Source organism: Penicillium psychrosexuale (assembly GCF_028828465.1).
Source record: "Penicillium psychrosexuale strain IBT 29551 chromosome Unknown utg000001l, whole genome shotgun sequence".
NCBI lineage: Eukaryota > Fungi > Ascomycota > Eurotiomycetes > Eurotiales > Aspergillaceae > Penicillium > Penicillium psychrosexuale.
Window position 1 is genome coordinate 1,819,396 of NW_026643186.1, and position 27,758 is coordinate 1,847,153.

Consider the following 27,758-nt stretch of genomic DNA (forward strand, 5'->3'; position numbering starts at 1 on the left):
GTTAACAACCAAAGACAGAGATATCAATCATCCTAAAATCATATAGCAACGAGAATCCTTTCCCTTTTATGTCTCTTTTATAAGTGGATGTGACATCGCCCCTAAGATCGAATGGAGATGGATCTTACAAACCCACCCCCGTACCCTAATAATATCCCCTGAGCACTAGAATGTCTCAAATTGGGTGACACCCAAAGTGGCTGAAAGCGGTTGTCATTGTCTTGCGCGGCCTTTCATCTTTTCCACCTTTAATCTCCTCTGGCCCCCCTAAAACACCTTCGGGATTTCCAGTGGCGGCTTTTCACTTTTGCTTCTCTCCCATTCTCCATTGATGTCGCTCGCTTTCTAAATTGGATTGGTTCCAACTGCACCGGTCTGATATCTATTGTTGCCTTGCCACTTAACGGGGAATCATTCTTGTTCTCCCCCCCCCAACATCATCATGTCCGTCACTATTCGATATGCGCGGTATTTAATCTTTGCCGTCGTGGTAAGTCTTTCTTTCATGTTCATGAATATCCGTTGCTAATGTTGAGTAGGCATTGGTGGTCTTCTTCTTCATCTCACAATCCTCCATCTCGATTCCTACGACCGGAATAACCACCCCTACACCCAAGACCCCCACATACGACTCAGTCAAGTCGCAAAAACCGCAAGTTATCGGTTCACACCGGGGCGAACGGGTAAATGCCACTTTTGTCACCCTCGCGCGCAACTCCGACCTTTGGGACATGGTCAAGTCCATTCGAACAGTCGAGGACCGTTTCAACCACAACTACAACTATGATTGGGTGTTCCTGAACGACCACGAGTTCGATGAAGAGTTCAAGAAATTGACCACCGCGTTGGTCTCTGGCAAAACTCATTATGGTGTCATCCCCAAGGAACACTGGTCATACCCAGAGTGGATCGATCAGGACAAAGCCCAAGAAGCGCGGCAGGAGATGGACCGCAAGAAGATCATTTACGGCGGTTCCGAGAGTTACCGCCATATGTGCCGTTATGAGTCTGGGTTCTTCTTCCGCCACCCGCTTATGATGAACTATGAGTACTACTGGCGCGTCGAGCCTAGCATTGAGCTCTACTGTGATGTCGACTCCGATCCGTTCCGCTTTATGAAGGAGAACAACAAGAAGTATAGTTTTGTCATCAGTCTCTTCGAGTATGTGGCGACCATTCCTACCCTGTGGGATAGCGTGAAGAAGTTCACAGGCAGTCACCCCGAGTATGTCTCAGAGGGCAATGCCATGGAATTCATCAGCAATGACGGTGGAGAAAGCTACAACAACTGCCACTTTGTAAGTGATTGAAATTGAGTTAATCTCCAACAGACCTAACTTTTCTGGCAGTGGTCGAACTTCGAGATTGGCAGCTTGGAGTGGCTGCGATCCGACGCATATATTGACTATTTCACGTCCTTGGACAAGGACGGTGGTTTCTTCTATGAGCGGTGGGGCGATGCGCCGGTTCACTCCATCGCCGCTTCTCTGATGTTAAAGAAGGAGGAAATCCATTTCTGGGATGACATCGCCTACTACCATGTCCCATTCACACATTGCCCCTCGGATGAAAAGAAACGCCTGGACTTGAGATGTTCCTGCCAACCGAAAGATAACTTCGACTGGAAGGATTACTCTTGTATGTCCATGACCCTCCAATTTATACCTCTAGTGCAAAACTAATTCTGATACAGGCACCAAGCGTTGGTTCGATATCAACAAGATGGAGAAGCCGAACGGATGGGACAAGAAATACGACTGATTTTACTATGTTCACGATCCCTCTGGGTCTACTCACGGATAGCCCAGTCGTTCCTTTTTAGCGACAATGCGCGGGTCGGTTATCATCATCTTGAGACGAAGCGCTGCGCATTTTGGGGGCTGACAGTGTCACCCATTTGCGCCGCAACTACAAAAACTCGGTGAAATCTCTGTCCACCCGCTACTCTACTCGGGTTGGATATCACACCTATGCTGTTCGATCTTACGGCGCTTGGGCAAAAGGCTGCAGGCTTACGTTTTTAACTGTTTCATTTTGATTCCCATTATTGCGTTACGCCCAGGAGGTTTACTTCGATGTCTGACATGTGTTACTATGGGGTTTAAAGCGTTCATCCTTTTTTGGGTTTGTTTCGTTGCATGGGTCCGGAGTAAGGTGATATTGCCGGAACCATTTTCTATACTTCTATTTCAATAAAATTGACTTGAAGAGCTTGAACGTCGAAACAGATAGTATGAAAATAAACAGTCGCAATCCGTATTGTTACATGCAAATATGAACAGAAAGAGTTTGCTCTCCGAAGAGCATAAAAAGCCAAAATCAAGTAGCCCAGTCTCTTATACAGCAGCTGATGAAACAAGGCCAATATTGTATAATCTCACAACAGGTCGATCATGATCAACCTGCATCCCCAAATCCATCTTAGTCGGTCTTCGGCTTCTTCGCACCGTACTTCGAGCGACTCGTCATACGGCTTCCAACACCACCCTAGTAAAGTATAATCAGTAAAAGATCTAGAAAGACATACACCCGGGAAGTAGGTATATAGAAACAGAAGCAAAAAGTGACTTACCAAATCCATCGCACCACGAACAAGGGTATACTTCACACCAGGACAATCCTGAGCACGTCCGCCACGGACCTGGACAACACTATGCTGCTGGATATTGTGGCCTGTACAAGAAAATTAGCCAAAAAGCCCCGTAAGAAAAACCAGCACTGGAACAGAGTCCACAGAATCCTATTCCAACACCAATTCAAGTGCAAATAAATCTTACCTTCACCAGGAATATAAGCAGTAATAACCTTCCCAGAACTCAACCGCACTCTTGCAACCTTCCTCTCGCCAGAGTTAGGCTTCTTCGGCTTGGTAACACCAGTCTTAAGACAAACACCCTTCAACCCAGGCGTACCCTTCAGTGCAGGCGATTTACCGCGACGAGCCTGCTGTCCAGTGCGGATACCGCGCCGGACCTGGTTGTATGTAGCGCGGATGATAGGCGAGCTGGAGAATTGCCGCTTTGGCACGGCGGAGAAACCGACGGCGGCTGTACGGAAGACGGGGTGGAAGTTGAGGCGGGAGGTGATGGGAGATTGTTTCGAGGCGAAGGAGATAGCGGGTGATGTGGTGAGGGTGCGGCAGAGGGGCGAGGAAACCGCAGGACGGTGGGTCAGAGTCCGTAGGGCCCGACGGGCTATTGGGGAGAGTAATTGGGACATTTTGGGTGGTGTGATGCGTGCGAATTGTCTCCCGTTTCGCTGGGTCGAGAATATCGCGATAGAATTGTTGCCGGCGGAAGTGGAGGGCACGTGATTGGATTTGGAGTGTTGCGTAGTTGGTTTCCCTCGTCTGTCGTAGGAGCTGGCCGCGCTGCTTCTCTCTGCCTAAGCATCATCGGTGCTTGTCATCTTACACCCTCCCTTCGCTCTTGTTTCTGCTTTTCTATCTCCGTTCCGAGCTTTGAATACAGACCTACACTTATCCAATCTGTGATTTCGAGCCTTGAACCCGAAAACCTAACATTATCAATCCATCATGGTACGTTATCAAGCTACGGACCCGGAACCTCACCCTGGAGTCCAGCCCATAAGCAAGCATTTAGAACACCTATTCCCAACACCACCATCACCAAACTCCATCTTGAACCTCTCAATCAAACCCCATCCCAATTTTAAACACACAAAACTAACACAAACCCCAGTCCCTCCGCATCGCCCCCCCAAGCGGCAACGCAACACAAACGAGCAACCTCACAACCCGGCAACAAGCAGGCCTCCAAGCACCCCGCCCATCTAAAGGCGCGCCCTCCGCCCCGGGACTCCCTGATACGCTCCGCAACAAGCTCACGCAGGCCGCCACCGCGCACGCGTCGTCCACGAACTCCAGCGGCGATGTTCCCACATCTACGCACCCGCTCGAGGCACGACTTATCTCGTGGCGGGCGACACAGGACGCCTTGAAGATGGAGGGACTGCGTCGGGCGTACGGGATTGCGGAGCCTGTTCGTCGCGGGATGGAGCTGAAGATCGTTCGCGATGGGACTTTCCGGCCTGCTGTGCTTGGCGGTGTGCGGGGTGGAAATGTTCATGAGGATATTCTTGTTATTGGAGGTCGGGATAGTGAGGTTCAGTGGGAGGACATTTACCACGGTATGTTGGGTTCTTATCTGGTGTTTTGGTTTTGGTTTGGATGTGTTTTGGCTGACCTGGTTGGTTTAGGTGATGACCTCCGTGAGCCGCCTGCTTTCCATGATGAGATGGAGAAGAGACTCAAGATGGATTTCTAATGGCTTTGATGATATGGTGTTCTTTTGGTTTCTCTTCTTTTCTATGTCGATGTGTTCTACTATTCTCCTCTTACGTCCCTCGTCATACTCCTTCCTACCTTATGTCGTCAAATAGAATGAGAGATCACTTGGCTTGATACATTTCCGATGTTTCTGCTGTCCGTTATCAAGGCAATGCATTACTCTCGATATATTGAATTAATCCATGATCTATCTCTACCACGCAGTCTTGCAGGACCACTTCCAGCCGTTATATTATAGAGATTTCTAAACTATGCATGAACAACGTACTACTCCGGATTGATCGTCTGCTTCGAATTGACTAGCAATTCCCACTAAGACCGCGGAAATATATAGGCACTTTAGAAGTTATTAAATATAAGACAAAGAAACATGTCAGCCTCCTCCAAAAACACCCTATACACTACGACTAACCACCTTAAGGCAGTTAGAAAAAGCAAGCAAAAGGAATGAAAAGCGAGAAAAGGAAGGATAAGGAGGACAAAGAAGGGGGTCAAAGTCGTAAGTACACGAAAGGCCATAAGAAAAGGAACCATACAGGGAAAATGATAGAGCACAAAGAGAAAGGGAAGTCGGATCGGAGGGGGTATATATCGAGAAATCGGGGTAAGATAATGGTGACAGCAATGCCGGAAAGCAAAGAATGAATCTCAGAACGAGCCCTCGGAAGACAGGTCGGAGAGAAGACATGGAAGCACTCCAGAGAAGATCCATGGAGAGATAAATGAGGCCCGCATGCAGATGATATGGCGATGAGAGAACAGGGAAACGGCTCGAACATGGGCACAGAAATAAGAGATATGAGAAAAACTGGTCGAAATCATGGTCCCAGGATCCGGTCAGAAGAAATAAATGTCGAAACGCCGCTTCCAGAGCGCCCATGTTGGCTCGGCAAAACAGGGATGTTGATCCTGCGTCCAGGCAGAATTAGGCGTATCACTGCAATGACAGGTAGATTGAGGGAGCAGGATTGGCGGAAGACGGACAAGGAAGGGAAGGTTGGGTGTCAAGGTGGAAGTAGTAAGCAGCAGACAACAGCATTGCTGGAAGCATGCCCTCGACACCTGATACTCGTAGCTCGGGCAGCGAGATTATTGGATCACGCATCGGCATCCAGGGCTGCGCTCACTTGCTTCGCGCTCCCGGCTGTATTGTGTCTTGGTTCCCTTTGCATCTTCATCGTCGACGACTTCTTGCGGCTTGACGGTCATATGGATGACGTTTGGATGTTCCTTGCTGAACTTGGAGTCTAGCCGGTTTGTTAGTATCAAAGTCTATGACCATAGCAACCATGCAATGACTAGGGGGAAAAACATACCAGAAATAGGCGATTTATCATCTAACAACTTCCCGAACGAAATAAGACGGATAGAGCTCGGTGACGAGGGACGGGTCTCCCAATCTGCATCAACAACCATGTTAGCTTAGCTACTCTCGTTCCATGACATCCCACATCAGGATGGATCCTGCCCATCCAATGTCCATGTAGATGTCTGGGTCTGGGTCGAACTCTTACCAGGTCTCCATTCGCGCCAGATCAACTCCTTTAGCGTGTAGACGCTCATCAAGAACGGATCAAAGTTCTCAACATTCACCGATCGCTTCCTTAGATAGTTTCCATCGATAGTAAACGGATGTCGCGACCCCGTTGTCAACAGCAGCGTGATCACCAGCGCCGGGCCAGCATCATCCTCCTCGACTTCCTTCCCGGAGCCATCATCGGAGTGCTCGGTCGAAGTCTCGGGCGCATTCTTTCGCTCGTCGGTATCCATTGAAGGTGATGTAGTCAGTTTTGCCAGCGCGACAGCAGGTTCGTTATCGAAAGTTTGAGAAGGGTTGGTGGTCGGTGATGTTGTCTCGGGGGCGAATTCGCTTTCGCCACCAGGGCCAGTCGCGGGGTGGATCTGGATCTGGTTCATGGGTGTTTGGTCATGGGCAGATGGGATGAATGTATCAGCGGCGAGGTCTGGCTGGGCTTGGAGCTCTGTGGTCGGTGAGGTCTGTTGTTGGTCCTGCGGTGTTGTGGTTGGGGGTTGGTTGATATCTCTGTTGGTGTTTGCCCCCGACTCCGGGTGATCGGTTGTGGACATTTTAGGATGCCCCGATGGCGGATGACGATTGACTTTACCCCGTTAGGAAAGGGGGCACTGTCAACGGGAGAATGTTTGGGTGAAGAGTGGTAGTCTGTGAGAGCTGGAATGAGAGGAGACAGAGGGAGGGAGATGCAGTGCAGATGTGAGGAGTCAAGACTCAAGACTAAGCGGGAGGCGCGATAGTACCTCAACTAGTGTGGATGGAATGGCTGTACGTATATGTACCCCCCCAAATGATATTCGATTGTATTATTTGAATTGGTTGAAGAGAAAGAAAGAAGGCAAAAGGGGATCTGCAGGCCTAATAGGCTTCTTGACCCTAACTGCACGCAAAATGTTTCCCCTATTTTTGAGTCAAAGAAAAATAAAACATGCCCATAATCTAGTATTTTGGTACTTTAGTTCTATAGTGTTATTATAAGAGTAAATAGCGAATAGCAATTGAAGATCCGGGGAAATTAGTTAGGCCAAGAGTCTTGTTTGTATGCTACGTCGTTAATACTATGTAGATCTGGACATCTCTGGATAGTTGCATGGGCAAGACAGGTCGCTTTCTCCACATGTGTAGCTTTGTACTCTCTGTACGACGATTAGGGATCTCATGACTATAATACGGAGTATACATGCAGTTGTCACTGTTTCATTGTTTCATTGTTTCACTGTCACCATAAAATGCAAGTGCACGTGGATTCTATGTATATTCTATCTCACATACTAGGTATCATAAAGCCGAAGAATATTAGCCTGCAGAGGTCGTTCCCTTGAGAGTAGTCCAGGCTATATTGAAATACCTGGCAAACAGACCTGGTCGCACATAGGGGGACGTCGGGGAAAAAAAGAACGGGCAATCCTCGGCCAAGCATGGGATTCGTAGTGCATATGCAGGGGGATGAGTTTGAAGATAGAGACGCAGATAGGTGGGCACTGATGGAGTGGTAGGGGAGGTGAAATATAGGAACATCCGAGTCAAAGTCGATGTTTCAGCTGTGATTCGTGCAATTAATTATCCTACAGGCCTGTGTATTTTCTGGAGGGTCCGGCCCAGGATGCAATAGGGGAGAAAAGGCTAAGCTGGTAGCCGAAACACGTTGATAAGTCATGGTGGGCTGGGACACCAGTTGCCTTGTTTTAGTAGAGCAGAGCAAGCTAGACCCAACCAGCATACTGCTCCAGCATTTCGTTTTTCGCACCTTCGGATCCATGCTGGACGCCTAGCAGTCGTACGTTACCGATCTTGCCTCCAAAGTCATCCTCGATCGTGCTCGTCCAGTTCGCAAGATGATCTCTCAGACGCACAATCACAGTGGGATCATCCTGGATCAGGAGCGCGATGGCATCGTATCCTCCAGCCCCCGGCACGACACCACCAATGACACCTTCGATCTCTGAAACACTGTCTAACAGCTCGGTCTGCACACTGGGTTCAATGGGGACGCCCGTCCGGCGGGTCAATGTGCGAATATGCTGGCGTGTTCGCTGAATAAGGGTGCGAATATCAGAAAAGTCGCCTTCGGGATTGGCATCGGGGTGTTGGGCCTGGTGCTTGAGCTCTTGACGCAGTCGCTCATTGTTATTCTGGAGGCTAGCCCAGAGAATGTCCGCTTCCTTGCGGTTGTTATTCCGCCATTCGAGAACCTTCTTAACCATCGAAGGCGTCTGAGAGCCACAGTCCACGTCGCACAGAACCAGCTGCATCCCACGGGGGAGCTGCATGCCAAAGTCAACACACTCGGTGTCCCATGGATGCTCGGGATCAGAGTCCTCCACGATGGGGAACAGACGCTCCTCGAAACCAGCCGAGCCTACATCGCCGAGAGATTCCAAGATTGACGGCGAGAAGCGTCGGTAGAGGCACGAACCGTAGACAGCGCTAGCAACGTCGAATCCAGATCCGACCTTACCCTGGGCTGCGCAATGGGCCGCTTGAGCGAGGTTATGAAGTTTATCCCGGCCAGTACCGAGATCCTCCGGCTGCATGGTACGGTGAATGACCAAGGCAGAGACAAGCGCAGTAACGAGAGCAGCCGAAGAGCCCAGTCCTGTCTTGTGGGCTTCAAAAAGAGGAACGCCGAAATTGACAAAGCGCCCACCACGTCCCTGCGACGCCGGGCCCCTGGAGGCAGCGGTTTCCGAGTAGTAGTCGCTGTCAGCCATGATGGTGACAGACAGGGACCCGAAGTCCTTAGAGTCAGCAACGTAGCTGATATAAGTCAATGCATAGCTGAGAGAGGTCTCGACAAAGGGGTTTCGCGGCCTAGAGAGAAGCAAGGTGGAATTAGTCAATTGATGTTTTCGCGCAAACAGCGACAGCCAAGCATACCCATCTCCCTTTTGGATAACCTTGACACCCCCACCATTCCCACATCGCTGCACACCATATTCCCACACCGCATCGACAAACTGTGGGGAACGCACAACAATGGTATCCTCCCCGCCCTGGTCCTCAACACCCGAATTGGATAGCGCCTCGACGCCCGGAGCAGGCTCGGATCCCGACACCCCGCGGCGGTGACCCCTCCTCAGCTGCTGGACAATAACATGGATGCGGGCATCGAGCGCAAACACGGTGCCCGTGTAGCCGCGGTCTAGCACGAGATAGCCACCGGTTAGGAGAACCTTGCCCGGCGCAGACAGTGCCGTGACGGAAGGCGGTAGAGGAGACATGGAGTACTGGTAGGTTGGAGATATGGTTGTTGTTGTTGTGGGGGAGAAAAATGCCGGGATCTACGGGGCGCTTGGAGATTATGGAAGGACTGCCCCGCGGTCACGGGGTGGTTGGGGGGGAAGGAGTAGGTTGTAATGGCGCGGATAAGGTGTGCTGGGCTTACGCTGCCATGCAGATGCAGCTTAAACGAGACTTGAACATTTCCCAGATTGTATGGAATTATCCTAATAGGGACTAGTGGGGATGTTGCAGGACCTGACAATAGTGTCCGTGGAAAACATGAAAATAGTGTCTTGAAATTAAAAGTTGGGTCTTTTTCCATCAATCAGGTTGTGTAGTGTAATGGCTATCACTCTGGTTTCTGATACCAGCAATCCCGGTTCGATCCCGGGCACGACCTTTCCTTTTTGGTTTTTTTTTTTTTTGGTTTCATAGATTGAATCCCGACTTGAGGCTTTTTATTATTTTGTTTGGCCTTCCTTAATAACTACTTATCGTCGCAGATATTTACTCGGAACAAGATATATTTGATGTACATACATACATGTACTACTATCCCGATGTAGATGCAATTCCCTTTATAAACTCCTTATTGCTCAAGAAACCCCTCTGAAAAATCAAAAATAAATAAATGAGATAAATAACCGAAACTCCTCCATGCGTCAAATCCCCCAGCCTTCTAATCCGTTGATTATAAATGTACAGGGTATTTTGTGTCGAGATGTCCAATCGAGATGTGAGGAGCGACGATGACGTTGGCGGTGGCGGTGGGAGGGGGATGTGCTCTGGATAATTGGCCCGACTTGATCGCCGCAGAGTTTGATGAGAAGGAAAATTATTCATTTCCATCCAACTTCCTCACATCTCGAGTGTGGCCGAGAGAACTTGTCCGGGGCCTATGCCTTGGGCTTCTGGGCAATGATACTATAACTCGTTGTGGCCAGACGCATGCGATCCATCTTGACGAAAGCCTGTCCATCCAAACAGAGACGGTTAATCAAGGTCTTGAAGTGGCGCGGCAGCACATGCACCTTGACGAGCGCAAGGATCGCCTGGCGGAGGGTGCGGAAGTATACATCGACGGTATCGATAAGCGGGGCCTGGAGACCATCGATACTAGCGTTCTCGGACCGCACAACTTCAAACCCAGCCTCCTTCAACGCCGCCTCGAGAGTCTCCTGCGTGGGTGTACCGACCGCGCCGATGAGCGGCTTGACGCGGCGCATGAGCTCCGCGTGTTCCGGGTTACTAGGATCGTAAGCCGGCAGGCTGATCCAGTCCAACAGGGAGATCTTCGAGCCCGGCTTGACAACACGGAACACCTCGCGGAACAGGGCGGGCAGGTCCTTGCACAGACTCAGTGCTTGGATCTGGTAGAAGGCATCGAAGCTCTCGTCGGCGAAAGGCAGGGGGAGGTCGTTGAAATCTTGGGTGACGAAGTTATTCTGGAGTCCGCGCTCCTGGTTGAAGGCCGCGGCCTGCTCGACCTGGTTCGGGTCAATGTTGAGGCCCGTTACCTGGGCGCCGGTGTGTTGCGCCATGTGGGCAGCGACGCGCCCGCGGCCGCAGCCCAGATCCAGCACCTTCATTCCTGTCCCCAAGCCGATGTCGTGCGCGATTGAGCGCTCGTACAGGATCTGATTCTCGAGCACGCTGGACTTGGGGCTCATCCACGGTGGGATGTACATTTTCTCGACATCGCCCAGTGCGCAAAGGTGGTTCAGGACTCCGTAATAGGACTTCAAGCAATCACCGACCTTTTCTTGGTAATTGGGGCCCAGAGCCTCGGTCATTTGCTTCTCGTCGGACCAGTCAAGGTTATAGATGACGTATGACGCCATGAAATCGTCAACTTGCTTCGGGGTCAAGTGCGACAGGTGTCGGAATGCCGTCCAGAAACTCTTCCACCGCTTCGGGGATGCCGAATTGTCGAGGTCCTTGCCATGATGGCCGAGTGTGGCCACCAGCGCATTCTGCTTCTCCTGCGCGACCTCGTCGAGCGAACTATCACTCTCCGAGCCTCGTTCGCTGCGCCCGGGATGGCGCGGTGTGTCCAGGAGTGTTTGCGTCATGATAGCAGAGCTTTGTACAAGCTATTATTATATAAAAAAGAGGTATATATTAGGTGAGGTTGGGGGAAAGGGGGTATGTGTAGTAAGTAACCAGCGGCTACAGCCCTGTAGGGGATCTGGCGAGATTTATAAGCACTACGGCTCCGAGCCACAGTCACTCCCTTTATTCATTGAAAAATCATTCGCCGAGACAGCTGTATGGCCAGTAGCCACATAGTGGATTTCGTCACCAGACGAGGAAGCTCTTACCGGTTATCCCGGCAATAATAATGGTTTGATCCCGTTTAAGACGGCAGAGACCCGAAGAACAAAAATTTTCATTCGGATAACCAAGAACCATCATTCCCAATTGCTTCACTTTTTTTGCCATCCTTCTCTAGGGCTTTCCGTTCTCGCTCCGAATTCTAAAATCCAATTGTGGCGGAGGAGGTGAAGGAGGCCGTTGCACGCGACTACGACATGCCCAGGCATGGATGACGCGGGTCCTTAAAAGGAAATGAGTATCGTCATGGAAACGCCGATCTAGCCCTGGAGGCCCACTTCTATAGTTTGAATACTGTATTCTATATGGGTATCTAGATACATGATAATAATCGACTAGCCAACATCATCGTACATGTTGATCACCCAATGTGGGATGTCAGATATACAATACGAAGTATACAAAGAAAAATATAGACGTAGTGCATCATTACATCGGCCTAGACCCTAATCTCCGAAGACCTTGAGCTTCCCTATTAACCGTTGAAACACCCACGGTTCCGGAACTTCCTCCCGAGTCGTTTCAAGTGATCCAGAACTTGGTGAGACGAATTGGCAACCTTCGAGAAGCTTTTGTTTTTCTATTCCTCTATTCTTTTTTTCTTTCTTTTAGTCTAAATACCAATTCAAGCAAAAGGTCAAGTAAATAACCCTAAAGCAGATGATGAGAGCTGATTGAACAGATTATGAGGGACTTGATATATTGGCGACCCACATGGATCGTCCGGGCGAAAACTCAACTCCGAGACCCTACCGATTCCCGTATTTCCGGGTCACGTGGGCTCCAAATCGAGTATTATGCTCCTAGAGAGCCCTTGGCATTGCTTCTATCTCCGGTTCAGCCGAAAGATTACTAGGGTATCTTTATGTCGAGCTCAGGTAGCATAAAGCAGGATTTTTAGAATATGCACCTGGGCAAGTCTATGGTGTGAGTCATAAATATGACCTTGAAATTACTCTCACGTCATAGTTCAAGCCACCTGCATGCACCGTTGGCGTTAGTGCCTAGGTGGATAACAAAGTACTATGTACGGGAGTATGGCCAGACACCAAGACCAAGTGGGGGAAAAGATTGAATCAGATCAACCTCTATGAAAAAGAAGGTGAGCAGTTGAGGGCTACCTGTGTCGATCAAATAAGCATTTCAGGTTTCTCAAGAACAGTTGGAGAAATCTGTGAATTTCGTTTTCCCGAGCTGCCTTTTTCGGCCACAGGTGACGGGTGTCCACGGCCCATTGATTCCCACCATGACCCGTGTGGGTGGACCCACGACTTATGCACGCACCTAGTGCTGGCACGTGATATCAGCGCTTCTGCCAAGGTTATACTGTCAATAGTACTCAGTACTTATCAATAGTACTTTATTAATACTTGTTAACATTACGATCTCGTGTTGTATTTCTTGTATTCTTTTTGTATTTTACTTCCTACAAGATATCAGAGGATTCTCAGAAGGTACTCATAAAAAGATACTTTGATCCCATACTTCTGAGCCATAAAATTATGTACAATATACCGCATGATCTTTTACTCCATTACCGTATTACTAGGAATATATTACCTAAAACAATCTATCAATGTCAGGGGTAATTATACAAGGGGCTCGTACTGCTAACTGCTTTGAGACCCCTCAAAGCGATCCAGATCCTTCCGTAAACTTACCTTGTATCTACATAATTGAAACCACCAGCATCACATAACTAAATATGACAGTCCAATAGTTAGCAAGGCTGTAGACAACGGCTTTGGCTCAGTCGAACCACAGGCATATACGAAGGATGTTGTACGGAATAGTTAGCTAACCTTGGCCATAATTCAATGGTGGATTCCTTCGGGACCCACTCTAGATGAGTCGAACTGTTTGGGGAGATAAAGTCCTTGGCCTTTTTGTTCCTTACTGTTCCATGACAAATATTCGAGTAGTTATGAACTTAAGCACTCCAATTGTCGCCTTAACCGAGAAAGCCCACACAAGGTGGTACGTTTCCCATTGGCTATGTTGAGCATCGCTGCACTTGTTTCCAATGTTATGGTCAGATTTGTATCATGTTTCATCCAATGCAACTAGAGATTATGTCGGTTGTCAACCCCTCAAAGCCGTGGATTCGTTGTGCACCGCGCAAGCTCCACGATGGTGCTTTCTTGGCAAGCTATTAAGTAGTACGAGCCAGTGGTACAGCAGCAATCCATACATAGCGAGGCTCAATGCCTTCCGCGTGAGAGATCAAAGACTGACAAATCAGAACCGCGGATCACCGTGGCGGGACCACCCCCATACTGGATGGAGTAGGAATGGAACTATGGAGTACTCCGTACTAGAATGAAATACAATGCATCCTCTCATTGGCTATCAAATTCACTAGATTTGTTTTGTCCACATGCAATCAACTAGAGATTTAAGTTGTAGACGTCGTATCGGGAACGACGCTCGTCCATGAGATAGCAATTTCATTATCATATCATAAGAGCTGCATTTCCATTACCAGACAGGACCATATCGCAGTGTTCAGCATAAACAAACTTCCCCACCGATCTAGGAGGTTCACAGCTCAGTCTTGCCGCACGCGCCACCAAGCCAATACCGCGTCAGCGAATGCACGAACTCGGTGTTCTTTTGCGTGAAATCGTACAACTTAGAAGCGCGTATGTTGAGAATCTTTCCGTCAAAATCTGCCTCCAGGACGCGGGCATGACGAGGACCCATGAGAGACAGGACCAGCATCTACCAGAGCAAGGTTAGTAGATCGTTTAGAATCCATCCATTATGGAAGGCCTTACCGGGGCAACAACATGAGGGCGCAGCCGCTTGGATCTCAAACGACCAACCATGATACCGGTGATGGTCATGATTTCTCCGCGAAGCAGTCGACCATCCCCGTTCGCTTCACTTTCCAGGATGACCTTGAAGTGTGGATAATTTCCCTCCCGATAATCGGTTGCTTCCACAGCGTACCAGTTGAAGTCGATACATTCCAGCAGTTGACCAAAATATCTATAATCTCCAAGTCTGTCATGAACGGTCAGCGGGCAAGACAAGGTAGCTGTGAGAGGCAACTTACTCTCGATATTGGCCAGAGGGTGGCGGATTATGGGGGTACTTATCCGATGCATATGACAAGCAATCACCAAAGTTGCTAGTAAGAAAAGACTCAGTAGCGCGAGCTTCCCACATGATGAAATCCAGGTTAGGCTTTCGTTCTAGCAGCTCGTTCTCCTCCTCCTTCGACGGGAACGGCAGTTCTTCTTGGTATGGCATGAAGAATTGTGGACGATGTTGGGTATCCCCTTCAAGGGACAAGGGAAGGTGGCAAATACCAGCCGCCTTCAGTTCAGAGGGTTCAATATGCAGATTCGGGCTTTTCTTGATCAGCTTCTCAATCTCAGCCAACGCGTGACGACGTTTAGTCCGCTCTAGGACAAAATCTTCCTCCATCTTGAGTTTGACGAGGATGGATGAGAATATTGCTTAAATGACCAGCGATAATAGAGCGAGCAAGAGATCAGCAAGGTTGATAGCTAGATGGAAGATGAGATGGGGGATGTGGTTTTCTCTGTTTGGGACACAAGGGCGGGCTTTGCGGCCTGAGATATAAGGCACCAATACTCCGTAACTAACTAACTAACTACTTGTTACTTGCTTGGCAACGTCGAGCGACTCTGTTCCCCTCACTTTAGCGCCGCCACTTATTATTATCTAACTCGAAGAGATGTATCGTACTGCTATTTTGATATTTCACGACGCCACGCGGACCATTTCTGCCTTGTGATTGCTCGCCCTGGCCGGCCTCGCCGGTAAGATGAATCACAATGCATCTCATCACGCTAGAGTCACATTCATTCATGCATTGATTCACTGTAGATCCCATTCCTTCATCCGTTGATTGGTGAAGAGGAGTACATCGAGTTCTGAAGGCTGATTTCACCCAGCCACAACACTTGGTGGAACCTATCAAAAGGATGATGTTAGCGCTTGCTATATTCCCGCCGATGTGTGGCCTTGAACCATAACTTGGTGCCCAACACAGGGGAGATGTGATGGGCGCTTGGCAATTATCGCATACCTCGCCCTGACCCAGCATAAAGAGAGCAGCCCTCGGAGCCCGATGCTTCCTCCTACTTAGTACACAAGTTATATTCCGCGCAATACAATGTCAAGAGATACCCATCTCCCCTCGAACGAGACTCAATGGAATCAATGGGCAGTTACGCACGAGGTCTCCAATTCGACAATCCACGATGCCATCCTCACCTCTGCATCCACCATCAGTGAGAAGCAGTACTTGTTGCTCCAGGTTCTCTGGACTAAAAATAAAGGTCAAAATATCGATCTGGAACATTACGAACTGGAAAAATGGAAAATAAAAGCGGACAAGCTGCTTGCGACGTTCAAATCCTGGACCGACTACCGGGCAAGTTTCCAAAGCGGCCCTATCCTTCAAGGGACATTTGCCCTGGCTAGAATGTATCAGACCCGGGCTGCAGTCTCCACCGATGAAACCTTCCAATCGAACGTGGCAATCTCGCCCATTGCAAATCGTACACGATCCAAGGCGGGTGAATCCAAAATGAGTGACTTAACGCAAAGACTTCAACAACTACCATATCCCCAAACCCCATCGAAGTCAACTGGGACACTGCCAGACTACTCAGATGATGAGGAGACTCCGGATACCAGGGATGGGGACACTCCCTTTTATTCTGCAGGGCCTAAGGAGATTGCATATCTGATGTATCCTCGGACGAAGGATGAGCAGATTGTCAACACCGCCCTGGTTGACTTCTTAAATGCGCTGAGCATGCACTTCCCTCAGGCGAGCAACTGGACCTTGCACCGCAAATCGTTCAAGGCAGTGTTCGAACATGCCTCCTTTGAAGCACGAACCGATGGGTATCTTGAGGATACAGGATCAGGGAGGGTACGGGCATTGATTGAAGTAAAGCCAATGTTAAGGAGGAAGAAGCTAAATCCTATTCGCATGCAAGAGTCTGCGCAGATGGTTGCATGGATAAAATCAGATCCTGATCACACTGGCGCTTTGAACCTCCCGGGCCAGTAAGTCGCTTCATTTCATATACCTGGCTTTGTTTGTTACTTACAACTTTTAGTCGTCTTCACGTATCCCAGGACCGTCACCAGATATTCATCACTTTCGCGGAGTATGCCGACAGTTACATTCAATATCTCAACGATATGCTCCCTGAGAAATCACCCCGCCCGTTCCTCACAATGCATGAATTCGGACCCTGGAATACAACGTCCAGACGTGATATGGAGGCAGTTGGTGGCATTCTGTTAGCGATTGCCTTGCGGGCGTATTCCGATGCCGAAAAGAGTGGCTGAGCGTGGCTGAACATTGGTTGGTGGGTGTGGTAGTGTTCCCAGCAGCTGCCATTCATTGCTAACACCTGAAAGCGTTTCTTTTCACCAGATGATATTCATGTCCGTATGATCCGATTATCCTCACTTGTTTTGTCCTTTTGGTAGTCTGTTTTAGTAGTCTTTTGAAACTCTTTTTACAAGTCTTTTTTGTATCTTGGTAGTCTTTTTTATTATTTACTTTTTAGATGTTTCCTCTCATTTTCGGCTTTATAGCTGGGCAGTGGGAATATGTGTGAACTGTATAGAGGACTTTACTGTTGATACTTGATCTTCACTAATAAAATCAACTTCCAAGATGAGACTAGGGATTATCAGAGCTCTCTGGATGCATGTGGCGATGTGCCATAGTTGCTATATCGATGTAGGTATACACAGCCAGACATTTTCTACGTTGGATGAATGAGAAAATTGGCAAAACAGCTGACGGCACCGCAGAGTCTGTGCTGCACTTATCTCCACCTGCGATACTCGCACGGATGTCGATCGACGCCCATGTGGAGTGTCAGTACATGTATGACCCACTGACATCACATTGGCTTTTCTCGTAGTTCTAGAGGCAGTTTAAATAAAGTGTACAACGTACAACATACGATTCATAACGTAGAGCAGAGCCTCATTATAGAGTTAGTTAGCACTAGGTATCATCATGAAGTGTTCGCATATATATAGAGAGCATCTGGTAGCTTATTTTATCTTAATGATGCGAGTACATATTAGATAGAGCTCTCACTCGTGACTGTCGGTTGAAATGACCAGGTAACTGCAAGTCTGTATGTAGTACTCGCAACACATTGATGATTTTGCAGGGATGCATCTGCCGGCCGGTATCACCGGTATTTGAGGTTAAGGTGATCTAATAGCGATATTAGCAATTTGAAAAATTATATTTCATCATTCCGGACAATTTGGTCGGTAGTCGGTGTGTCCAGCATTTGGGCATGTCGTCCCTCGCTGGAAGTGCTGTTTGATCCAGCCGGATCGCCACGGGTGCCTTTTATTTCTCGGCTATTTTTGGGATGTGTCTCTCTCACAGAGGCTCGGATGGTATTGATGTCTATAATAATTATATGCTAGCCAGGCTAGTGTGAGAAGGTGAAGTGTACGCACCGCGATGGGGAGTCGTCAACCCTCATCAGCAAGCACGTTTTTATTTGTTGGCATGCTCTTCGATAAAGCAAGCAAAGCCTCGTGGCAACTCTTCAATAACAACGCCGGATGTTGATATCCCAGTCGTCCGACATAGACTGTCATATCGCACCGTGGTGCCTAGGGGAGTAAGTATGTTCATGCAAAGCGTACCGCAGTGTGCTTTATTACTATTCTTAGTGGACTACCTTCAAGTACCCTCAATCCAACTCATAAAGGATAAGCACCACGAGGAAGACTCGACAAGTTCAGAAGGTGGATTAGCTCTTCGTTTGAGCCTGAAAATCACCCAAAATCGGTCCACCAGGACTGTTATTATCTCCGGGAAATACCCCATTAAGAACCGGGCCAGAGTCTGGTAGGTGCCTGGCCACGGGTAAGATCCGTGTGAGATCTCAACTGAAGAAGTCCGATTTTGGGCATTTTCAGACCCAGACAAGGAGCCAATCCACCCCCAACTGACGTCGACTATGTCGAATCAAAGACAGTAATCATAAAGCCGATATGTCATGTGGGAGAGCGCAGGGTGAGGCAAACCCCTGTTCACGACGGGTTGGTTTCAGGTTACAAATCAAATCAAAGGCCAGATCACAGGCTGACCGCCTACAGACTTTTATTTTGCCGCTTCGTCATTCTCCGTTAAAGCCGAGTCGGCCAGTCGGGAGGCCGAATGGCCGGTGAATGGCCGGGGAAGACGAGGCGGAAGTTCCGAGGAAAGGAAAGAAGAAAAAGAACCGGAAGGAAAACGTGACTCACTTCCAGGGACCCTTTTTCCAAGGTTTCAAGCGAATATCTTGATGTTGATTGGTGTCTATCGCGTACTTTTACTTTTACCACCTGATCTGTTCGAATTCAGCTTACGGAGTAGTATGGGAGTGCTGGATACTTGCAGTGGATGTATCCTCGAGACGACTCGTTTGGGAACCCCCGCGGTATAAGGAAGATCTGATATGCCAGATACAATGCATCAATGTACCAGTACAAACATCTAGGACTTGGATACATAGACATGTAGGAAATCCGAGGAACAAGGCGGAGCAATCACAAAAGCTACGTAGATCCAACGGAGTACGGACTATGAAGAGGATTCTCCGGAGAAGATCGGCCCTAACCAGCTGGTCCACTGTGAAACTCCATCTCCTTCCAGAAGCCCGTATCCCTCCCTCGTTCTTATTTTTCAGGCTTCCATTCTCTCTCTCTTTCTCTCTTTTTCTCCCTTTTCACCCAATTTTTGGCCCTGTCAACAACAGGTCCTTTTAATACTATCATCCTAATCTTGCATCTGCGCGTTCATTGGCGACAGGCAGTCGTCAGATGAACCTGCACTTTCGATATTATCTTGAGTGCAAGGTAAGAAAAAGCACGTGAAATTCATCGACACCTACTGACTGTGGTCCAGCATTACCTCTTTATTCTAAAGAGGTTGCCTATCAGATAAATGGTCTTCAAACCATTCACCCACCTCGCGCGCCAGAGTTTCACCAAAGCCTTTACTCATGGCTATGCTCAATCCGTAGTCGCCGCGTCCCAGTCATACGCGTCGACAACCCCCTTCAACCCGCTCGCTGCCCAACCCGCCAAATTCTCCCGCACAACCCAATTACAGAATGCCTTCTCCAATGCGTCCAGTTCATCCGGTGCTGGCGCCAAGACAAGTCAAGGAGGATCTGGAAATGGAGATCTCGGTCTAGCTGCCTATTATGCCGCATGGCAGAACGCCCAGCAGACCGGTGATGACAGCGATTGGACCCAGTTCGAGTTCAAGCGCCGTATTGGTTGGAAGCCCTCGGCAGAGGATGCTGACAACATTCACGAAGACCGGGCTGCGTCCGATTTAGCTCCTCATCCCACCAAGGCTGCCGTGAACGAGGATGTTAGTGCCCAAGTGGAGGAGGCTGTGGCCCGTGAGATTCAAATACAGGAGGAGCAGGCACAGGCCGAGGAGGCTGCGCTGGGAGCAGAAGCGATTGCTGAACCCGCTGTTGAGGATGCCGTCGTTTCGGAAGCTGTCTCTGAAGCCAACCAGATTGCTTCGGATCGTATTGTGCGATTGGCCAACTCCAACAAATTTACAGAAATCCCCGCTGCGTTTGAGACTCTGCTCCGAGAGGGATTTACTCCGACTGTCGGGGCATATAATGCCCTGCTGCTCGCTGCCATCCGTCTTCATCCTGATGCAGCTCAGGCTATTTCCAAGGCCCTCGATGTCTACTCTGACATGCTTCGTCGAAGGGTAATTCCCGATGAAGATACCTATGAGACCCTTGTTCAGCTTCTGGTCACCCGGGCTCACGACATGATCAAGGCCAAGGAGGCATTGGAGCAGGAACGCGTTCGATTCGGTGGTATGGAAGAGCCTGGCAAGTTCATGCTTCAGTCGAGTGAATTGGAGCGGGACCTTCTCGCTGAGGATACTTCCCTGTCCATCGCCGTCAAACTCTTTGATACCGCCACGGCACGACACAACCGACTTGTCTTCCCACTCGAGATATACCGTCACCTTATCATTGCCTGTGCTAAGGAAGGTAAGGTGGAGGATATGATCCGGATTTACGCCCATATGGAATCACAGAAAATGACTCCACATGCTACCATCTTCCCGTCCATGATCACCGCATTTGCTTCCACTGGTGATCTCAGAAGTGCCGTTGAATGTTATAACGAGTACCGAGGGCTCGCTGTCTCCGATGATAGTGGCGTCTTCAGTATCGTACAGCGCCAGGACAGCCAGGTCTATGCTGCTGTGATCCGTGCTTACCTGTCATGTGGTAAAGAGGATGGTGCCGCGCAGTTCCTTGATCGTATTCGTTCTTCGTTCGACGAGGTAACCGAAGGTCGCCAGGACCGGTGGTCTGCAGTGGAAGCTGTGATTGTCGAAGATGCACTTGTGCAACACTCGCTCAACACCGGAGACTACAGCAAGGCATTGGACCAGGCCAAGAATCAGTTGCATGATGAAGCCCGGAATCAGGCCATTTCTCGCATCTGTATTGCTGCGGCTGATGCGGGCGATCTCCCCACCGCTTCTGAGGCTTACGATAGCCTGCCCACCGCACCCGACGTACGACAGAACCCAGCCATTTCACTTCTGGCCCTTCAGGTCCGCCGGGGCAATGTTTCGGCTGCCCGTTCCTTGTGGATCATGCTGAACACGGTGGGTCAGGCAACCCCGGATCTGGTCCAGCCGACAGCTATGTATGCGGTCGCTTTGCTCAAGAGTGGAAACGTCGAGGAAGGTCTTCACCAGGCCCGCAATATGTTTAAGCGTATCCGCAACGCCACCCAAGATCAACACGCTGCTGTCGCCAACCTCGTCAGAGAACAGATTACCGAGTCACTCCATCTCTTTGGTCGCGTCCTTATGCAATCGACCGCGGTTCTCTCGCCTCAATCATCCATGACACTCTTGTGGTCCATGCTAGAGAATGGTGGTCTAGTGTCTCCTCTCGCTGAGCACGCTGTCGCCAACCTTGGCCCTATCGGTATCTCACAGCTCAAGGCCGCTGACCTCACCCTGGTACTCCAAGTCCAGGCTGGCATGTTGGTCAGCAGCGGTTCCATGTTGTTCGATGTCGCCCATCTCGTTCGCTTTGCGCACATGCTTGACGTCGCTCTGTCTTCTGCTCTCCCTCTGGATCTCTACACCACTGGCCTCATCGACCAGGCTGTTGGCAAGCTCTTTGTCAGTCGCCCTGATGTCGTCAAGAAGTGGCAAGATTATCTAGAGGCAGGCTCCCAGACCTCAGTTTCGCCTTCTCAGATGTTCCTTTCGTCGGATCGTCAAAGCCCCGTCTCCATGGCGGAAACCTCGATCACGACTCCATCTGTGGCTCCCGAATCGTTTGATCCTTATGCTCACGCGACCGATTTCCGCGGATCCGCCATTATCGCAGAGGAGCTTGAGAAGACTAGCGGGCGCACCGAGAATCACCTCAATGAGGCCCTGACTCGTCTGACCAACATGCGCCGCATTGGTCGTCACCCGCGCTACATCACCTATGCTAAACTGATTACCGCCGCGGCCAAGGCTGGCCGCATGACCCTGGCTCACGACATTCACAGTATGGCACGGACCGATGTTCCCCTCGATATGAACTTCAGCGTTGTCAAATACGGCTGGGTATCGATTCTTGATGCCATGGTTGCTGCTTGCCTCACCCTAGGTGACCGCAAGCTGGCTGCTCAGTACCACCAGGAGCTTCTCGCTCTCGGTTCCGCACCCTCGGCCAACACTTTCGGCTTGTACATCACCACGCTCAAGGAGTCTACCAAGACCTTCGACGAGGCTACCGAGGCCCTCAGGGTCTTCCACCGTGCCGTCGCTGAAGGCGTGGAGCCCACTTCCTTCCTGTACAACGCGCTCATCGGCAAGCTGGGCAAGGCCCGCCGCATTGACGACTGCCTTGCGTACTTTGCCGAGATGCGTGCCAACAACGTGCGTCCGACAAGTGTTACCTACGGAACCATTGTGAATGCCCTTTGCCGTGTGAGCGACGAGCGCTTCGCCGAGGAGATGTTCGAAGAGATGGAGTCCATGCCCAACTACAAGCCGCGTCCCGCGCCTTACAACTCTATGATCCAGTACTTCCTCAACACCAAGCGCGACATCAGCAAAGTTCTGGCCTACTACGAGCGTATGCAGGCTCGAAACATCCAACCCACCCTGCACACCTACAAGCTTCTCATTGACGCACACGCCTCCCTGGAGCCAGTAAATATGGCCGCCGCTGAAGCCGTGCTGGAATCCATGAAGGCTGCAGGTCACCACCCGGATGCCGTGCACTATGCTTCGCTAGTGCACGCGAAGGGCTGCGTCCTGCACGACCTCGCCGGCGCGCGCAAAGTCTTCGACACCGTTGTCTCCGACCGCCGTGTGCGCCTCCAGCCATGCCTCTACCAAGCCCTCTTTGAATCCATGGTCGCCAATCACTGTGTCACCGACACCGAAGAAGTCGTCCAGAACATGTTTGCACGCAAAGTTGAGATGACTGCCTACATTGCCAACACGCTGATCCACGGCTGGGCCGCCGAGGGTAACGTGACTAAGGCCAAGGCCATCTACGACAGCATCGGCATTCAGAAGCGAGAGCCCAGCACCTACGAAGCGATGACTCGTGCATTCCTGAGCGCCGATGATCACGCCAATGCCGCCACCGTCGTCCAGGAGATGATGTCGCGCGGATACCCTTCTGCGGTGGCCGGCAAGATCATCGATCTCATCGGTGTTTCTTCGTCTCTCTAATTTCTCTTGACTGTGTATGTGACCAGGTGATACCCATTTAATGTTTGTGTTGCACCCCTACAACCTCTCTGCCAGGGCTGGATCCCTGTGTTGGGATATTTCCGGTTCGGCGTCTGCAGGGCGGCAGTTGGATATACCTGGTGGGATATCTATTATTTGTTTTTGGATTTACGATATATTTTGGCATCCAGCGAAGGTCCGGCGTTTAATTTGGCGATCAAAAAGGGCGTCGTGCATTGAAGCACTGTATACCACTGTGATTATTCCTGTTCATAGACATCTCAACTCTCCCACCGCGTTTAAACGCGAAAATGAAAATGAAGCAGAGTGAACTACTTAAACTGTTAAACATGTTGTCTGATTTTCTATAACTAACTATTGTACTCCGCCTTCTCTAAGGAATGGCATGACGCCTCGGGAGTTTCCGCTGAAAACATCTTATAGGATTCCTGCGGAACTCACAGCTTCCAACTTGGACTTTTCTTCAATCTCTTAAATTCGAGGTATGACACTTATGCCATTCACTCATCGTCTTTAATGCAGACTTGTTTACCCTTAATTCTCCGTTCACCCGTTGACTCATTCCTCCGCACCGTTCCCCGCCCCCGCCAACTCCGATATTCCTCAACCAACTCAACCAACCAACCCGGCAATAACAAGCCAACTATGGCCCAAGAGGAACGCCAGACAGACGCCGGGAGGCGTCCAAAGAAGCTAATTTGTAAGTCCAAAGTCTACATCTCAAGCCATCCCTCTGCAAAAGATCCGACCAACCCCTCCCCAACCCATACGAACCTCAAGTTAACATCAATTTCCCAAAGTCGCACCAGGCGACATTGCACCAACCTCCAACAAGCCCACCCAAGATGCCCAACCCCAAGCAATCCCCGCAACAACCACCGACAAAACCGCAACCGAAACTGAAGTCCTCTCGAACGCCGCACGCGCACACCAGTTCGGCACAAACCCACCCCTAACCATCTCACAAATCCACGGCACAGATCCCCTCTACCAATTCCACAACTGGTTCCGCGACTCGCGGCTCCCAGCCTCCTCCGCCCCAGAAACATGCACCCTATCAACAGCCTCCCTGCCCTCGGGCCGCGTCAGCGCACGCGTCGTATACCTGAAAGAACTCGACGAGCGCGGCTGGGTTGTCTACAGCAACTGGGGTAGTAGGGAAGGCAAAGGCGGACAAGTCTTCGGGCTCGGCGAGAGCGCCGATACACTGGGCGCCATGCCAGAACCGGGCTCACAGCCAACCGTGACCTCTGAGGTCGGCTCGGGAAATAAATGGGCCGCGCTGACGTTCAGCTGGGCGAGTGTTGAGCGTCAGGTCCGTATTGAGGGCTTGCTTGAGCCGCTTAGTCGTCAGGAGAGCGAGATGTATTGGCGGACCCGCGAGCGCGGCAGTCGGATTGGGGGATGGGCGAGTTGGCAGAGTAGGGTTTTGTGGTCTGCGGAGCCGGCCCAGATGGAGCAGAATCAGCGAAGGAAGAGTGTGGCGAAGTTGCTAGACTCGGTTGTTCCGGCGGATATTGATCAGACGGACGTTGATGATGGGCGTGCGCTACTGGAGTCGAAGGTTAAGGAGATGGAGGAGAGGTTTGCGGGTGTTGAAGATATTCCCCTGCCGCCTTTCTGGGGTGGTGTGAGGCTTGTGCCGGAGTCTGTGGAGTTCTGGCAAGGACGGCGGAGTCGCTTGCATGATCGATTCCGGTATGTGCGTATTGAGGGTGAGGGGGCGGGTGCTAAATGGCGAGTTCAGAGGCTGTCGCCGTAGTGATGGGTAGAGATTAGTTGCATATCTACTGGTATTATACTCGGCGTTTTAATCAAACAAGTGCTACTTGAGCTATCGTGATGTTTCGCGTCGATCATCCATATCAGCCTCTCTTATCTATCACTATCAGTCTTGGCACGCAAGCTCCTTCAACGTCACTCCAAAATACCTAGCCCTTGAGTTCTACGCTACTTGCACATAGCCTGCAAGCCTATAAAAAGAGCCTGATAAACTACAGGATATACAGTTATAGATCAACCGCAGCCATGTCCACCTCAACGCCTCAGTCAATCCCTCAGTCTTCCACATCCCCCTGGATCGTGCTCGCAATAACGAGCGGCGCCTTCGCTGCATTGAACGGTGTTTTCGCGAAATTGTAGGTGGATTATCTACCCTATAACAAGATCGGAGAAATACTCTATATATACAAGCTAAAAAGCTATATAAGCTATGATCCGTGTAACCACGAACCATGCTAACGTTCCACAGGACCACGGACGACCACACAACGGCCTTCGCGCAATCCCTCGCTCACCTCTTCGGTCTGGAGTCATCGCCTGTGATTGAGATGCTCACTCGAGGTGTATGTTTACACCCCTTCTCTTTGTCTCTGGACTATCCATCTACTACAATATACATGTATAACTGGGTGTTATACTGTAATTCTGTTACTAACGCAATACCCAGGCCTGCCTCGGCTTAAACGTCCTCTGCAACATAATAATGTGGGCACTCTTCACGCGCGCGCTAACGGCTGGCCCCTCGACGGTCAAAGTCTCCATCACGAATACGGCGTCGAATTTCTTGGCGACGGCGCTGCTGGGAATGGTTGTTTTTCAAGAGGCGGTTGGTGGGCTTTGGTGGTTGGGGGCTGGGATGATGGGTGCTGGGTGTATTTTGGTTGGGATGCGGGAAGGGGCTTAGCTTTGGGATGGGTTTGAGGTTAGGTGTTATATAGGTTGTTTGGATCTATCTATAATCTGTAATTGATCTAGAGATTTTGGATATGTTGATGGGATTTGGTTTGGCTTGGTAGTATGTACGGAAGTGATATCGAGTATGGGGTTTGTAAATGGATCTATAGTATAGCAATAGATGCAGGAGTGACGTATAGCCATCTATCACCACATGATGTGCAATCAAAGTGTCAATCTCCACTCCTCAAAGACCTTTTGGCAATCCTCCAGCACATCTAGACCAAGGGTTTGCCCCTGTCGAAATGAAGACAGCCATGTCCAATCGCTCTTCCGGGTAACTCCTGCATATCCCAACAGGAAATCCCGGATCATTTGCAAAAAGCCATCTGGGATGTGAAAAAGCTTCCGATTCATGATTGCTCCTTGAACATTTCGGGCTGTGCGTGCTTTTCGGCATTTCTCGTAGAGAGTAAGCACAGCAGCTGTGAGATCTTGAGCTGAAGATCGCGTGGATATTGAGGGATCGCTTCCGGAATTTCTAGGATCCAGATAATGAACCTGCAATAGGCCAAGAAGCTTGCCAATGACTGCTCCGTCTTCGACAGCCATTGCAGCCCCTTGTGCTTGATATGGCAGAGTGGGGTGGCAGGCATCACCAAGCAAGGCAACAGATCCCTAGTAAGTCCCAGTTAGCAAGTTCGTGATTGGAAGGACATGGTATTGTACCGACCTTGGTCCACGATTCAAGCTCGGAGAGGTGTGTCAATTTCCATTTATATACCGATGGCACACACGAAACCAGCTTTTGTAATCTAAAAAGCGAGATTCATATTAGGAAATTGCAGTCGACTATTCCAAGGGTCCTTACGTTTCATCCCAGTTCGCATAGCTCTCTCGCATCTCCTCAATATCTCCCTGCTCTCTGCGCGAACCCAATGATAAGGTATCGGGCCGCACGAGAACAAGGTTGAACTCATTTCCACCACGGAGGGGATAGAAAATCGTATGCTTCTCCGGTCCCAACCAGCTTGTGACGGCAATTTTCTGACACAGTTTGTTTACTCTTTCATCACCCAAAGACTCTAGCTGCTCTCGTGAAAAGGTTGCTCGATAGGCCATGTCGCCCGTGGGGACTGGAGAATGAGGAGATCCAAGAATAGCCCTTCGGACCGTAGACATTTGACCTTTCCTTGTCAGTAGAGATGGTTAAATATATAGTCGGCAAAAGATCTATGAACGTACCGTCAGCACCAATCACAATATCTGCCGATATGCATCTCCCGTCAGCAAGAAGAACGGCTGGCTGCTCGGTGTAAATATCCTCTACTTCTGCCCCCAGTTGAAGGACCGCACCGAGTCGGATTGCCTCATCAAGAAGGATGCGATGATAGTCCACCCGATGAATAATTCTGCGAAGGGTAAGAGTCTGACAATATCGCGCCAAGGCAATCAACCACGTACATCCACGGCTCCCCAAACTCCTCGGTGATATCGTCCCCAAATGGCATTGATCGCAGAAGACGACCATCTTTGTACCTCCGGAAATCTACTTGTTGCACCTGACTTCCTTGCTCCAGTAGTTGGGGAAGCAGGCCAAAGTCGCACATTATCCTACCGCCGTTTGGTGGGATTTGGATTCCTGCTCCAACTTCGTGGACTTCGGGGGACCGCTCGAGGATTTCCACGTCGATGCCCTCACGGCGACAGGCAATTGCACATGCTAGGCCACCTAGACCTCCGCCGACAATAACAACCTTCATGTTCTTCGTTGATGTCAAAGTGATGTTCCCTGAACTGCGTTGAGTCCGAATTAGGACTAGTGGAAATTCCGATTGAGACCACCGTGCAGTTAGTGTGCAGAAATATATCCATGGATGTGTAGGACTTCAGGT

General features: G+C 50.0%; 11 protein-coding genes across 11 annotated transcripts; 5 read left to right on the top strand and 6 right to left on the bottom strand.

Annotated features, from left to right (window-relative positions):
- Positions 1–442: 442 nt before the first annotated feature.
- On the top strand, positions 443–1,761 carry N7518_000693 (glycosyltransferase family 15 protein; the record flags this gene model as incomplete). Its single annotated transcript, XM_057181621.1, has 4 exons — positions 443–490; positions 540–1,298; positions 1,350–1,638; positions 1,694–1,761. 4 exons carry the CDS (start codon positions 443–445, stop codon positions 1,759–1,761), a joined length of 1,164 nt encoding a protein of 387 aa, XP_057046971.1.
- Positions 1,762–2,421: 660 nt separating this feature from the next.
- On the bottom strand, positions 2,422–3,219 carry N7518_000694 (mitochondrial 37S ribosomal protein uS12m; the record flags this gene model as incomplete). The annotated part of the gene is made up of 3 exons (XM_057181622.1): positions 2,422–2,487; positions 2,573–2,673; positions 2,778–3,219. The coding sequence occupies 3 exons, from the start codon at positions 3,217–3,219 to the stop codon at positions 2,422–2,424; spliced, it is 609 nt and encodes a 202-aa protein (XP_057046972.1).
- A 316-nt stretch (positions 3,220–3,535) lies between these two features.
- Positions 3,536–4,286, top strand: N7518_000695 (proteasome maturation protein; the record flags this gene model as incomplete). Its single annotated transcript, XM_057181623.1, has 3 exons — positions 3,536–3,538; positions 3,702–4,149; positions 4,219–4,286. The coding sequence occupies 3 exons, from the start codon at positions 3,536–3,538 to the stop codon at positions 4,284–4,286; spliced, it is 519 nt and encodes a 172-aa protein (XP_057046973.1).
- Positions 4,287–5,398: 1,112 nt separating this feature from the next.
- N7518_000696 (uncharacterized protein) lies at positions 5,399–6,397 on the bottom strand (the record flags this gene model as incomplete). Its single annotated transcript, XM_057181624.1, has 3 exons — positions 5,399–5,556; positions 5,626–5,709; positions 5,824–6,397. 3 exons carry the CDS (start codon positions 6,395–6,397, stop codon positions 5,399–5,401), a joined length of 816 nt encoding a protein of 271 aa, XP_057046974.1.
- A 1,149-nt stretch (positions 6,398–7,546) lies between these two features.
- On the bottom strand, positions 7,547–9,064 carry erg8 (phosphomevalonate kinase; the record flags this gene model as incomplete). The annotated part of the gene is made up of 2 exons (XM_057181625.1): positions 7,547–8,654; positions 8,721–9,064. The coding sequence occupies 2 exons, from the start codon at positions 9,062–9,064 to the stop codon at positions 7,547–7,549; spliced, it is 1,452 nt and encodes a 483-aa protein (XP_057046975.1).
- An 897-nt stretch (positions 9,065–9,961) lies between these two features.
- N7518_000698 (class I SAM-dependent methyltransferase) lies at positions 9,962–11,137 on the bottom strand (the record flags this gene model as incomplete). The annotated part of the gene is made up of 1 exon (XM_057181626.1): positions 9,962–11,137. The coding sequence occupies one exon, from the start codon at positions 11,135–11,137 to the stop codon at positions 9,962–9,964; it is 1,176 nt and encodes a 391-aa protein (XP_057046976.1).
- Positions 11,138–13,940: 2,803 nt separating this feature from the next.
- N7518_000699 (uncharacterized protein) lies at positions 13,941–14,831 on the bottom strand (the record flags this gene model as incomplete). The annotated part of the gene is made up of 3 exons (XM_057181627.1): positions 13,941–14,120; positions 14,177–14,405; positions 14,458–14,831. The coding sequence occupies 3 exons, from the start codon at positions 14,829–14,831 to the stop codon at positions 13,941–13,943; spliced, it is 783 nt and encodes a 260-aa protein (XP_057046977.1).
- Positions 14,832–15,546: 715 nt separating this feature from the next.
- Positions 15,547–16,739, top strand: N7518_000700 (uncharacterized protein; the record flags this gene model as incomplete). The annotated part of the gene is made up of 2 exons (XM_057181628.1): positions 15,547–16,451; positions 16,505–16,739. 2 exons carry the CDS (start codon positions 15,547–15,549, stop codon positions 16,737–16,739), a joined length of 1,140 nt encoding a protein of 379 aa, XP_057046978.1.
- A 2,623-nt stretch (positions 16,740–19,362) lies between these two features.
- Positions 19,363–23,166, top strand: N7518_000701 (pentatricopeptide repeat protein; the record flags this gene model as incomplete). The annotated part of the gene is made up of 1 exon (XM_057181629.1): positions 19,363–23,166. The coding sequence occupies one exon, from the start codon at positions 19,363–19,365 to the stop codon at positions 23,164–23,166; it is 3,804 nt and encodes a 1,267-aa protein (XP_057046979.1).
- A 537-nt stretch (positions 23,167–23,703) lies between these two features.
- Positions 23,704–25,873, top strand: N7518_000702 (pyridoxamine-phosphate oxidase PDX3; the record flags this gene model as incomplete). The annotated part of the gene is made up of 6 exons (XM_057181630.1): positions 23,704–23,887; positions 23,913–23,966; positions 23,988–24,948; positions 25,152–25,325; positions 25,439–25,532; positions 25,637–25,873. 6 exons carry the CDS (start codon positions 23,704–23,706, stop codon positions 25,871–25,873), a joined length of 1,704 nt encoding a protein of 567 aa, XP_057046980.1.
- Positions 25,874–26,088: 215 nt separating this feature from the next.
- On the bottom strand, positions 26,089–27,626 carry N7518_000703 (putative salicylate hydroxylase; the record flags this gene model as incomplete). The annotated part of the gene is made up of 5 exons (XM_057181631.1): positions 26,089–26,541; positions 26,597–26,678; positions 26,735–27,050; positions 27,109–27,275; positions 27,328–27,626. 5 exons carry the CDS (start codon positions 27,624–27,626, stop codon positions 26,089–26,091), a joined length of 1,317 nt encoding a protein of 438 aa, XP_057046981.1.
- Positions 27,627–27,758: the final 132 nt, after the last annotated feature.